This window comes from Lampetra fluviatilis, chromosome 1 (genome assembly GCF_964198595.1).
Source record: "Lampetra fluviatilis chromosome 1, kcLamFluv1.1, whole genome shotgun sequence".
Lineage (NCBI taxonomy): Eukaryota > Metazoa > Chordata > Hyperoartia > Petromyzontiformes > Petromyzontidae > Lampetra > Lampetra fluviatilis.
In genome coordinates, this window is record NC_136275.1 from 8573296 (window position 1) to 8587277 (window position 13982).

The following is a 13982-nucleotide window of genomic DNA, read 5'->3' on the forward strand; positions in this document are numbered from 1 at the left end:
CTCTTCCTCCTCCCCTTCCTCACCACCATCCTCGTAGGCTATCAACTCCTCTCAGCAAGGTAAAGTGATGTTAAATGTTTTTTTTATTTCAATTTATTTATTTTAATTTATGTATGCATTTTAGTAATAAGTAGTGTCTAAATTATTTTATACAACCCCATTAATGTATAATATGCCATATAAAATATAATTTCTTATACTCTGGAACAGATTATTTCCTTTCCCTTTATTTCTTATGGGAAAAATTAGTTTGGTATACGTCATTTTCGGCATAAGTCCTACCCTTCTGGAACGAATTAATGACGTATACCGAGGTACCACTGTACTTAGTTTCTATAAACAATGGAATTTAGGTTTCACAATCCAGAAATGCACTCTAAAGTATGACAAATCTGCATAGCAAGCAGTTTTAATTCAATACGCAGGTGCTTATGTTCCCAAACAAAGAAGCCTACCGTTTGTGAGCTTAGTTTGAAATTCCCACCACTAGTATCACGTCTCTTTATTAGCGAGCTAGTTGGGTGACGCTGTTGGAGAACACTTGATTCACAATCATAGGTTGCAAGTGCCACTCCTAGTCAGGTATCAGTTTAACCCATCATCGTTCCACGGTTGATAAAACGACAACTTTGCGATAAGTCAATAATTCGTGTCTTGTAAAGAGGTTGGCTTACCATAGCAATGTGGAATTTCTGCTACAGCTACCACACTCAATTCAGCAAAGACATTGTATTTTGACTAAACTTTATTTAGGCTAGCCTCAAGACTCTTCAGCTGGATGCTGAATTGGAATGCGAGGTCAGGTTATTTTTTTTGTGTTTTGCCTGTGCCAATGGAATGAGAGTAGCTGGAGAAAACCTTCACATATTATGAAGGGATGATAATGAAATCTGCAGATGGGTCAGGAACCCACTTGCTGTGCCCCATCTCCCATCCAAATTGCTGGTGGCAAATTAAGAGTCTCACAGCACAAGGTGTAATCCGCTTGATCACTGCAGTGGAAGGACTACGGCCCATGCCAAGCTCCAAAGCTAAATTGTCCCTGGTGTTCATATTAAATTAATGCCGTTGTGCTGGGCTTTTGTCCCAAAATACATTGGGCCAGCTGTACGCTATACCATTGTTATGTATGGCTGTGAGCAGACAGTGTCCTCTATCTCTTATCATGTCTGGCCATGTGCTACAGGGTCTGTTGAAGCTCTTCTTTGTCTTGCCTTTGCTCGCTCGATGTTTTACATGGTGGCTGTGAATTTCAGCATAACTGTAATTGACAAAGGCAAGCCGTGTTGCTGCAGGCAATGTAACTGATACTAATTGGTTTGCAGTACTGTACAGTGTTTTATGCCATTACAATATGCGATCCAGGTTGTGGGTAAAAATATTGCATGCAATATAATTCTGCATCAAAATAGTCAAAGCATCTCCCAGCTTAAAATGATGGACAGGGTTTATCTCCATTGGTGGCTCTGAGCAAGTGGTGGAAATTCCATATCAATGCAGAGTACAGTCTCTCCAACAACTGGTGTTGACTTCCAATAAAGTGGTACTTTATCAAATTCAGAGGGATGAAGGGCCTTGTCGAACCATAAGCCATGATTTGATTTTCAGGATTGCAGGTGAATGTTGAGTCTGCTGAATGAACAATTGCCAAATGTTATCTCCATATATATAAAAGGCAAAGTTGTGATTATGTGTGTCTGTTCAAAATGTTTAGCGTACTTCCCGACATGCAACAAACTTGAAATTTGCCATGTGGGTACTTTCCAGACTGCACACCATGCAAAAATTATAAAAATACACTTTTGTGGTTTTTTTGGGGGGGAGCTCAATAATGCAGATATTTTTTGCACGGCAAGGGAGCTGTGACGTCACATCTGTCACGTGACCCGCGCACGTGGAAGCGTAACGCGTTGTAGTGTAGTGGTTAGCGCGCTACGAACCCTGCTACCCGAGTTCGATTCCCGCTAACGTCCACCACCGGTGAGGATTATTTTAACCGCTCCTGGGCCTCCCCTAGGTCGACTCAGCCTCAAACGAGAAACTGCTGTGGTGTGTGAACATCGCCACTGGGGAGACAAATGCGGCCGGGCGTGGTGAATCCAAGTCCCGGGCGAAGACGGGTAGTAAAGCTAGTTGTAAATAAGTGGAGAAAAGTTTACAAACAAACATAATGCTTAACATAAGCTGAAGATATATTTTTTTGTGACATCACAGCTCGCTTGCCATGCAAAAAATATAAGCATTATTGAGCCCCCAAAAAAAAACACAAAAGTGTATTTTAATAATTTTTGCATGGTGTACAGTCTGGAAAGTACCCACATGGCAAATTTCAAGTTTGTTGCATGTCGGGAAGTACGCTAAACATTTTGAACAGTCACACGTAATCACAACTTTGCCGTTTTTTTATATATGGAGATAAATCACTGCTAAAGAATATTTGACTTACAATGAATTTGAGGTTCTGGTTTTTCTGGTCTTACGCAGTGCTCACCACCCACAATGGAGTGAAAACATCTCAGGAATGGCGATCTGCATTCTCAATGGCAGTGCTAAAATTTTCAAGCTATAAATAAATGTTGATAAAATATATGAAATTACAATGTTATATACAATTCCAAGTCATCCATAATATTATACTTATCAATGCTGTAACAAGGTAAAAAAAAGGAATGTTGCAGTGGAAATGTTTACAGTGTTTTTGACATAAATATCAAGACAAAAAAACGTAAGTAAAGCATGCCTACGATATGAGCGAAATAAAATAAATGACCATATTTTTACAATATAACGCAAAACAGTGAGTACCGTGTGGAGAGTTTCATGATAAAACATGCAATTTAAGCTTGATAGAAAAATACCATGAAGTACATATTATTAACAGGACAAACCACTAAACAGACATCCACTGCCTTCAAGAGGTTACTGTTTTATTTTGTTGGTTTATAAGTGTAAAAGTCCTATTGACCTGATTGTGTGGAGCTAAAATTGTTTTTTTATCGTCACCGCCTAACATTTTTCAGCAGTAATACTTTTTCTCACTCACAACTACATACAGCAACTACCTAGATATTCATTAACACATTTAGTAATTCTGAAAGTTAAGAATTTATAAACAAATTCAGCGTCTCCTTTGGCTGATCTAAACCAGTGTTAGACATTTCACATTTTTATTGTAGAAACCAATATTCCAGAGGTCGACCACTCTTGGCTTCCCTAAATTTAGTACTCACTTTATTCCACCCTGGGCAGGGAAGAGCCCGAATTGAGATTTGAACGAGCACAATTCTAAATGTGAATCAAACAATATTCCCACAGCATCTATTATACACTATCTATTGAACATTACAATGTGCTCATGAGAGAATAAAACGTTCACACCAATGCCATTTCTAATCAATTTCATAGAAAACATTTCAGTCACACGGGACTGACACATTGCACTGTACACATTGCATATGTGCAAATGTATACAAGGCCCCTCACCTACATGCTCCGATCATGCAAAATGTCACTACCTCAATTGTCGCCTGTGCTCATAGGCACAAAGCCAGCTGTAACTTCCTCTGTGTCTGCAAGCCCCATCATGCCTACGCCTCTCACTTAATTTGTGTGTATGTTGAACTTCTTTCGCACCGTACGTAGCCAACCATGATAATCTGAGATGCGGGGGAAGGACAACAAACTAATCCCCAAAATGTCACTCTACTCACCTCACTGTGCTCTACACAAAAGTGACCCCATGAATGTTCACACTGTTCACTCTCTGTCCAAGGCAAATGTTTCCTTCTTCTGTACCTGAGGGCTTCTTTACTACTTATGACTGAGCTTGTGCCGATGACACACAGCTGTTTATGCTTTCACCTGACCACCATACTGTATAATACCTCTGTGACAGGGCTGGAGATAATTTCCCCACACACCTCCCTCAATTGCCCTTCATTTCTTATCCCCACTGTACGGTAATGAGATATGATTAGACGTAATCATCATAAACATGTAACTAAGCACGTAACATAACTCACAATCATGGCTAAATCACCAGTCATAAGCCTCCAGCAAACACCTGACAATAGATGATAACCAGAATTTAAGAGACACTAGGAGATTATTAAAATGCAAACATGATACTTACAAGTCAACATAAAAATAATTCATAGCAAAACAATGTACAATTCAATGCATTTCGAATTTAGCAACGTGAAAATGAGAAATTTGCAGACAATCACGCCCTGATCAAAGTTCACACAGCTATCTGACGTAAAAGGAAAGTTGCTTTGTCACATGGGAGGTCAAACTACTATGAGTGCTAAATATAAAAACTCCCAACCAACCAGCACCTGCTGCCTCTCAGGTGTGAAGCCACAAGCCAATGTATTGCAACTGGTTCAGCTGATCATCTTCATTTATGTTTAAATGCCAGTGTGCCCCATGACCCATCCCTAACCCTTCAATATGGCACATGTCAAATCACACAATGTATCAAACTGCACTGTACCCGATATAGTTCTCATACATTGTACATTGAGCAAAACGCAGTGCTGTATACAGACTGCAAAATACATTGCATATACATTTCCATGCTTTTATTCTCTTCTGTTTTTGAACCAGTCTCGAGGTGCTACTGACCAATTTGCAAGCTTAAATCCTGATTCGGGGTACATAAGGCCCTCCAGGATTGCTAGGCTAGAAGTGGATAAAGAGTCACATCTTCACTATGATTGGCTGGCACTGTAACCAAACAAAGTGCCACTTGCTTCTCAGTACAGTCCTATATACTGTCACATGGGAGGTCAGAGAGTGCAACCCCCTAGTTATTATTACCTGAAAATCGCTCATTGGTCCTAGCCGGATTGAGAAAAATTGAATAAAAAAATTATATTTAGTAAAAAACGTGTTCAGGGATTTTGCAACGAGGCACAAATTCTGCGACGACATTTTAATTTGATTCGAAATATATGCCAGCACAAGTCGAATTAACATGTTAATGAAAACACTACCTAAGAACTCATGGAAGTGCAGCCAGTGAATAGGCATAGGACGACTCCTTGCAACAAGGGCAGACAGACACAAACAGCTGACTGGCACCTGGCCATACGCAGTCCCATCGGGCGCGGGCACTGCAGCCCGAGGCGGGAACACACTCACACGCCCTCCCCTCTGAGCCCACAAACACTCCCTCCCCACATTCGACCATAACCCCTCCCTCCCAAAGGGATATCCTTACTCCTCGCAGGATGCACTGACATCTCCCCAGCCTGAGAGGGATCCTCACATACTCTCCCTTCCCACATACGCTCCTTCCCCACACCAAACACTCCACCACAACCACCTCACGCATGGCTATAATCACTCCCAGCACACAGCCTCAAGGCACCAACTGCTTCCTTACCATGAGGCTATGCGAGTAGAGGCAGCAACTATCACTGCAGTGCAGTCTGGGTGGCGAGTCCTAATAATCCACAACTACTAAGCTACTCACATAATATCCGAACCCCCGACAGCTGTTAGAAACACCACCACTGATCAAACCACACTGACAGGTGACTGTGGTACCAGGTGCTGGTCTCCAGGTGGGCTCTACCACCCCTGGAGCTCTGGACACCACGAGCAGAGCGAACCACATCCCACCAGACACCGGCACTCACAGTGGAACCTATACTGACCAAACACACTCGAACACGGCCACACACTGGTACAAACTGATCATCCTCACTGGCACGCTCACTCACACACTGATACACACTTATGCACAAGAACAACCGCTGTTCACCATTAAGATAAACTAAAACTAAACTTTTTTTTTACCACGGCGTTTGCGTCATGCTCTGTGCACTTTGAGGTCAAGTCAAGTGTCAAAGGTCCGCTGGCAAGTCATCTCAGCCAGTCAGGTTGACTGACTGAAATGACTGACTAATGTGACTAGTAGATGCACCAACTGTGCTCTCCACTGTGCCAACTTTCTGCGTTTTAGCCGCCTGGCACTCTGCTCGTTGCTGTGAGGATCGCTCCTCGACCCTCCGTTGTTGCTGGAGGGCGACTGCTTCCAACTCACCAGTCGTATTCCTTCATGAACCTCCTCCACAGAGGCCGATCTTGACACTGCTGGTACCAATCATCGGCAAGTCCAATTAGCTCTACATCCTTCTGTGCCACATCCGTCCATATCTTCTTCTGTAGCCCGTGCCACACCAGTTAAGCCAAATCTATCCTGCCAAACTGAAACTGCTTGGGGCATGCGGTGGCTGGGCATATGGGCTAAATGATCCAGCCATCGCAGCCTAGCTTGCCGGAGGAGATCATTGATGAGACTGTGCACAGATCTTTCAAGGATTGGTGAGCTCCTCACACAATCTATCATGATTAAAACCAGAATGGATCGTCGGCAGGCCAGCCTGAATGTTATAAACCGGCGCAGATGTTCCTTCAGAGGGAGGGCATAACTGTGGCCGAGAAGACCCGGAACTTCGTGTGGAGCGGACAGGAAAGGTCACTTCTATACAGCGTTACGCAGATGATTAAATAAAAGATGATGCCTCTCTACGCATTCGGAGTGAGAACCTCTGCTGCAAAACCAGAGCTGGTCATAAGCACACTGCCAAGGTACGGAAACTTCTCCACTGTCTCCACAACTGCCCCATCACTTACAGGTAGCTAGTTGGGGGACACACGCACTGACACATGCACTGACACATACACTGACACACTGACCATGCACACGCTCACACAAAATGACCATGATCATTTACATAATAACCATGTGCTCGCACACACACGCTGATACACACTGACCTTCTGCATTGCAATACTGAGAGTGACACACACTTGACACAATGACCATGCATACCAACGCACACTGTCCGTCTGTGATACAACAGCAGCTGCCTTTCACCACTAAGTGACGGTGACGTGACCACAGCGATTGTGCCAGGCTAGGTGCACTTTGAGGCCACGTAAAAGTGTCGAAGAGACAGGCCTAGGTCTTACGGGTGAAAGAACTAAGATGACAGGCAGATGCACCACCTGTGTTGTCCACTGTGTCAACAGCCAAACACACATCCACAACAATAACACACAATGCCACACAAATGCAATTGAGACATTGCTGCACACGGACAGAACACAATGACTGACACACACAGAGGCCGGGCAATTTGACACACGCTGACAGACATCGACACCCTCGCCCAAACTTCACATCGCTACTCATCCTCACCATCACCTCACCACTAACAGTAACTTCACCAGCAGCATTCAAACTCACCAACCTCACTCTCCCCACACACCCTCAGCGTATCACTCTCCATCACAACTCACCCCTCACTTGCACTCATCACTCTCCTCACTGACCCATCACTCTCCTAACCATTCACCATCACCACTCACCACTCTCCATCACAACTCACCACTCACTTGCACTCATCACCCTCTCACTGACCCATCACTCTCCTAACCACTCACTTTATCACCATCACCACTCACCATCACCACCCACCATCACCACTCACCATCACCACTCACCATTACCACTCACTTCATCACCATCACCACTCACCATCACCACTCACCATCACCACTCACCATCACCATCACCACTCACCATCACCACCCACCATCACCACTCACAATCATCACCACTCACCATCACCACTCACCATTACCACTCACCACTCACTTCATCACCACTCACCATCACCACTCACCATCATCACCACTCACCACCCACTACCCACCACTCACCATCACCACTCACCATCATCATCACCACTCACCATCATCTCCACTCACCATCACCACTCACCATCACCACTCCGCATCACCACTCACTTCATCACCACTCACCATCATCACCACTCACCATCATCACCACTCACCCCCACTCACCATCATCATCACCACTCACCATCACCGCTCACCATCACCACTCACCATCACCACTCACTTCATCACCACCACTCACCATCACCACTCACCCTCTCATCGGGGCCCTCTCCACGTCGCCGCCGTCCCTCACAGAACAACACTTCATCCTCACTCATGCCGAGCGCCGACTTTTCTCGCTCGCGTCCCTTTCCGAATGTGTCCCGGTGTGTTACGCCCCTCTACTCACCCGTGCCTTCCCGGCTTGTAGGAGCCTCTGCCGCTCCTTCTCGTCCTCCATCGCGGCGACGGCTGCGGCCTCTGTGGAGAAGGCGGAGCACGCAGATTGCCCTCCTCTCCGTTCGCTCGGCGGCTCGGTGAGGGGGAGCCCGCGCCACCCCGCGCGCTCTGCGCCGCCGGACACCGTGCAGCCGCTAACCCCGCCCACGCCCCGCCCACTTCCCCCCTCGCCCCGCCCACTTCCTCCCGCCCCGCCCACTTTCCATATCGCCCCGCCCACTTCACCCCGCCCCGCCCACTTTTTCCCATCGCCCCGCACACTTCCCCCCCGCCCCGCCCCGCCCACTTCCCCAGTCGTCTCGTGTCGCGTGCGCCGATTGGCCCGAGCGCGCGAGCCGACGCGTCCGTTAATGTGCGAGCAGCCGATTGGTCCGTTCGAGCGCGGCCGCGGCCATTCAGAAGCGAGCAAATAAAAAGGACGCCAGCGCCGAGAAGTCATGGGAGGAGCCACGAGAGATATGGGGAGGAGTCATGGGATGATGGGAGGGCCACGTGATCGTGGGAGGGGCCACGGTGGCATGGGAGGGGCCATCTGATTATGGGAGGAGCCACAGTATAGTGGGAGGGAACTCTAAAGATATGGTTTGCAGGAGCAACGAGACATCGTGGGAGAAAGCCACGGGAGATGTTGAGAAGAGCCACAAGATGATGGGAGAGGCCACGAGGAATGACGGAGCGAGCCACGAGACTTCGTGGGAGGAAGCCACTGAAGAGTCAGGACGGAGCAAGTTGGGGGGCGATGAATGATGATGGGTGGAGGCTGAGAGATAAAGGAGATGCCGCACTGTGAAGAATCCCGCACCTTATGTTATCCAAAATCAAATGTTTAAGCAAGAAAACTCTGAACCGGTTTCGATATTCTGGGTCGCATCGATTGCATGTGAAGACGCTTGACCTGAACGCTGCATTGGGCATTCAGGGCACTTGTGCATGGTTGAGAGAAGTGCTTCACTGTGGATGGAGACTTAAGACATGAGTGAACGATCCTGGAATTAAAACTTTTTGTGTGAGCTAAAGTCCGGGTTGACTTCAACCACCCTCGTACATTATATATGCCCCCTTCTTCCCCATGATGAACATATCCCACTGTTTTGCAGTTTACTTGAAATGTGGTTGCATTTAGAATGTTTTAACCAAAATTCGGGTGTACCGTAGGTTAGCACGAGTAACTCCTGCTTTGCATATGACTGTGGGTACGATTTGGAATTGGTAGAACGAATATTGCAGAACCACCATGACATCGAAGCAACATCCACTATTTCTGTTAAAATACCCCCTTTTCCACTCACACATCCGAGCCGAGCAAGCGTAGCCCACTCACGGTGTGGGTGGATTTCCACTGCCGAGCCCGAACCAAATCGTCATACACTTGATCTCGAGAGATATCCGAATCTGGCTCGGAGCCAAGCAAAACCAGGGGCCAGGCTAATGAAGCATTAATTGCGCGTAACGCCAGTCAGTACACTATAAGGTTACGGCATCACCGCGTCCTCTACACACGTTTCGACTCGTTCATTGCGTGTGGCATCAACGTCACTGTTAAGGTTCTGTGGTGGTTAAACCCGGTGTCTCCTAAACTAATGTAGACACTGTCAGTGTTGGAAATGAGAAACATAATCGAAGTGTTCATAATAAAGGGCTTAGGGTTCGATCACGTAAATATAAATGTGTCATTAAACAGAACCGAAGTTACTGCCATTCCCATTTATTGCCCCTGCAGATATCCAATCACAGAACTTGCTTGGGTTTCATTCGATGATATATTCATGGCACCTCTTCTGGTTTTTGTCAAAAGTTTTATGGTTTAGGATTTGGCCTTAGAATGAGGGTTTAGTCGTTATGATTTACGGTTAGGGGTTATGGTTTTGTTTATATCAATGTATCATTGCTCAAAGTCAACTCAAGGAAGTTTTGTATTGAGAAATATCTGCCCTCCTCAACACCACCACCCAGCACTCCATAGTATACTGTTTCAACTAAGGTAATAATTTTGTGATGCTACTGCGTTGGCAGTGGTGAATAAGCACAATACACAAAATACTCTACACATTCGTTAATAACACTACATTAAAAGGACAGTATAGGCGACATGTTAGGCAATGGCGTTTCTTTATAGTACATATAAAAAAATAATAATTATATACTATGAAAAATGGCAATTGAACGAAACGTCAGCTAGTATATTTCGTCTTCTTTAAAGGCAGTGTTATTGACAGATGTGTTGAGCTTATTGTATTGTATACGGTTTCTTTATTTCATGGGTCGACTGTTTTGTACATAGCACGGTGCTTCGTTAAAATTATATATATTCCATAATATAAATGAGATTCCATAATTGTATATAAGATTTGATAACGGGAATGTTTTCACCTAATAGCCGTACAATGAACACAGTATATTTTAACCGAACGCTGGATTGTTGTTTCTGCACAACTCTGCCTAGGCCTATATGGAGGTGTTGCCTCGGTTTGCTGTACATTTACTCCTTCCCCTTGTCCACTTTGACAATGAAAACGTTCTATTCTCCTAAAGTTTTGTTTTACTGCATTATGGTTTAGTTCTGTCCCCCGACAGTTCTGCCGATCTCGTATCGTGTCTTGAGATACGGTTATAATGAGACGCTTTTATCAATGTGAGTATGATGGTGTGACGCTCAGTATTTTAAAGCATGCACCTGTGCTTTGTCGTGGCACTGCCCCGAGTGCATGCCCCCCGTGGTAGCGCGTGTGCCGCTAGTTGCAGGGGTTCGAATTCAACAGGCTGCCCTGGTTAGTACTGCGGTGTGTATTTACCATACACGTGTAGTGTCGTCGTTCGAATAAAAGTAGGCCATTGTTTGCCTGCGTCATGGTCCAAATTTGACTTAAAAAAAATGACACGGCAAATTACTTAACTGTGAAACACTAATCAAAACCCTTCTGAAAATAAGTCTTGAGATTAGTGAGTATTTCCTGAGCAAACACGCGTAGTCGGAGTAGGAATAATAAGGCTCGTACCTGCTTGCCCATGAGATGACTTCCTCCGTGGGCTAGTGATGCACTGTATGGTCTGATTGATTGTCAGCTCCACACGGTCCCACTGCGCCATCGCGTGATCCTAATGTAACTATCCTGCGTTCCTCACGGCGCACCTCGGTGTTTACTTTCCTAAGTCTATCCTTATGTGCTCCATTTTACTGCAATATGCCACATAACCTGTGCCTCGAGGAGACACCTTTACCAGCAGACGTGCACGTTGGTGTGCCTCTAGCCTCGTGGTGTCCACCGCTATACAATGCGATATGAGGCTGACGTCTGAGAATGTATCAGTGTGTGGCACACCGTATTATTTATTCAAGTCGAGGTATCCGGTGGCCAATTTGCCGAGCACCCTCGTGTCCCCTCCTCGCATCCTACAAGTTGGCAAGCCCTTGCTGACAGACAACACCGTTCTATAAACTATATCTTCACATTCTCTTAGGTTGGTAATAGCATTGAATAATGCAGCACTCAGCGATCCCACTTTGTGAACTGAATAGACCTTCGGTAAATGCTCGTAATAGTGCATACATTACTTGGGCTGTCTAATTACTGAATATGCAGTGTTTTATTTGTGTTATTAGTTTGTATGAAAATGAATCTGTTGAGTGGTCTGGCGCATGTGCTAGGGAGCACTCTCTAGCAGTGGTTCCCAAACTTTCAGGATTTGTTGACCAATGTCAACCCTCAAACATTTTTTCTATGTTAAAACTACTCTAAAAAACGTTGCAAAATAGTAATGAGTTAAAAAAAACCCTGAAGTACCATTATCTCGCGTTTAATTGGATAATCTAAACAGTTGTGGAATTGGCAGTAATAATATAGTGTTTTGTAGTTTTAACCATAAGGCAATGCTAATTTTGTAAAACATGTGACGTAATTATCATAATCGACTTAGTGATGCATTCATGGGCCCAACTGTCATCCTATCTTTGATTGTTCAGCAAACTTGTTGTCGAGAAGCATGGACGCTGACGAACAGAATGGAACAAAAGCAAAAAAGTGCACAAAGAAGCATTGGGAGATGTTTGTTTGGGAATACACGGAGAAAGATAACACAGGTTAAAGACGTAACTTAGGATTCGGGAGCATACATTATTTAAGGACGTAATTTTGATTGTTAAGATAAGTGGGCTTGAGCAAGACACGTCGCTAGCAGACAAGAATAACTACTCAGTGTCAGCCAAAGGAGGAAAGTACCCAACAGTATGTCCACTGCGGAGAATGAACGATTAATTCTAGATTTGAAGTTTTCGTGACTGCAAGGATTCATTCTCTTTGGATTTTTCGGTAAAGTCACGTAGGTAAAAAAATTAAATTAATTTACTCACGACGTTTCGGAAGCAACACAAGCCTCCATCATCAGGTGTAACTGCTCCAGTAAAATTGATGTAGCGTATGAAGAGAGCTATTCAGAGACATGAAAAAACCAAAGAGAATGAACGATGACATCGACTAGCATGGAGGTTTTAGGTGAATCCTTGCATCGCAAGACCATGAAGAAGGATGGCAACTTAGAGAGGCCATCATCCAGCAGTGGATCGATCATGGATAATAGCGATGATGGTGGATTTCCAGTCTCTTAACAAGATAACAACTTCCCACAAAGTGGTATATGATATGAGGGTGAGTTAAATAATAACTAAATACCATATTACATTTGTATTAAATCAGTACATTTTTATATACCACATGTACATTTAAAGAGATAAGGTAATTTCACAAAATAAATATTACATAAAATCGATAACATGCAATCGAGTTAAATACCAGCACGATTCGAAGCTTTCGTGACTGCAGGAATCCAAACTCTTTGGTTATTTCGGTAAAGTCACGTAGGTAGAAAGATAAAATAAAATAAAACATAATATATCACTTATATATATATATTTTATATATCATAAGTAATATATCACTTACGCTTGTGTGTGAGTAATATGTCACTTATGATATATTTTTATTTTATTTTTCTAACTACGTGACTTTATCGAAAGATACAGAGCTGGAATACGGACTGATGCAGGTAAAGATAAAAAGCAAACGCCCTTATATGCCGAGATGACCCCACGTTCCCCGTACATGGCCTCCTGCCCTTATGCTATGGTTTACTGATGAGTGCGAAGGGTGTAAACTGCCACAGTTTTGCTGTGTTACAAATATGCTCATGGATTTTTGAAAATACTATTAAACTTGCCTTTTTACCCTCTGGACGAAAAGGTTAATTTGGCTTTCATTGTTTTCCTTCAGCAAATACAGTTAATATTTTTTCCCAATAGTTACTTCTTTGGTTTACTGAAGCATCGGCTATGCACACATCACAAGAGACACTGGAACATATCTCAGCACCCACTTCTAAAAAGTCCTGGCTATACCAGAAGCATGTGCCACCACACCCGGCGAAATTATGTTATCTGTGACCACCACCAACCCAAAGTATGTTCTAATTTTATTCACAATTCTTTGCCACGCATTACTATGTATAGTATGCACGGTCTCAAAACGGTTACAAAGCATGTTAAAAGTGATATTCCTTTGTATCTGTTGCATCCTTGCGTTTAAAATAGACATATACTAATTACCCTAAATGATGATGTATATAAACGAATGGTTATTTCAAGTATTGACAATGTGATGCTCTTCAGCATGTTGTTGTAGCAGTTTACATTATTGATAAGGGCATTGTTACAAGAAATGGTATTGCTACTTGGGAGACCCAGGAAAGCATTATATTACACGCGGTGACATTGCGCGAAGGAGAGATTACATTACCGCAACCTTTTGAATGGATTGAAAGTGATGTCTGGCAGA

The 13982-nt window shown here is 44.1% G+C and overlaps 1 protein-coding gene across 8 annotated transcripts in view; it reads right to left on the reverse strand.

Moving 5' to 3' along the window:
- The window catches only part of AKAP9 (A-kinase anchoring protein 9), a 99274-nt gene that overhangs the window by 81811 nt on the left and 3481 nt on the right, over positions 1 to 13982 (reverse strand). For 7 of the 8 annotated variants that reach the window (XM_078855190.1, XM_078855184.1, XM_078855149.1 and 4 more), the window contains exon 1: positions 8108 to 8261. In XM_078855190.1, the coding sequence (XP_078711316.1) occupies positions 8108 to 8158 (51 nt within the window). In that variant the 5' untranslated portion in view covers positions 8159 to 8261. Of the gene's footprint in view, positions 1 to 8107; positions 8262 to 13982 lie in introns of those variants that run through there. The other variant, XM_078855141.1, reaches the window with a different exon arrangement.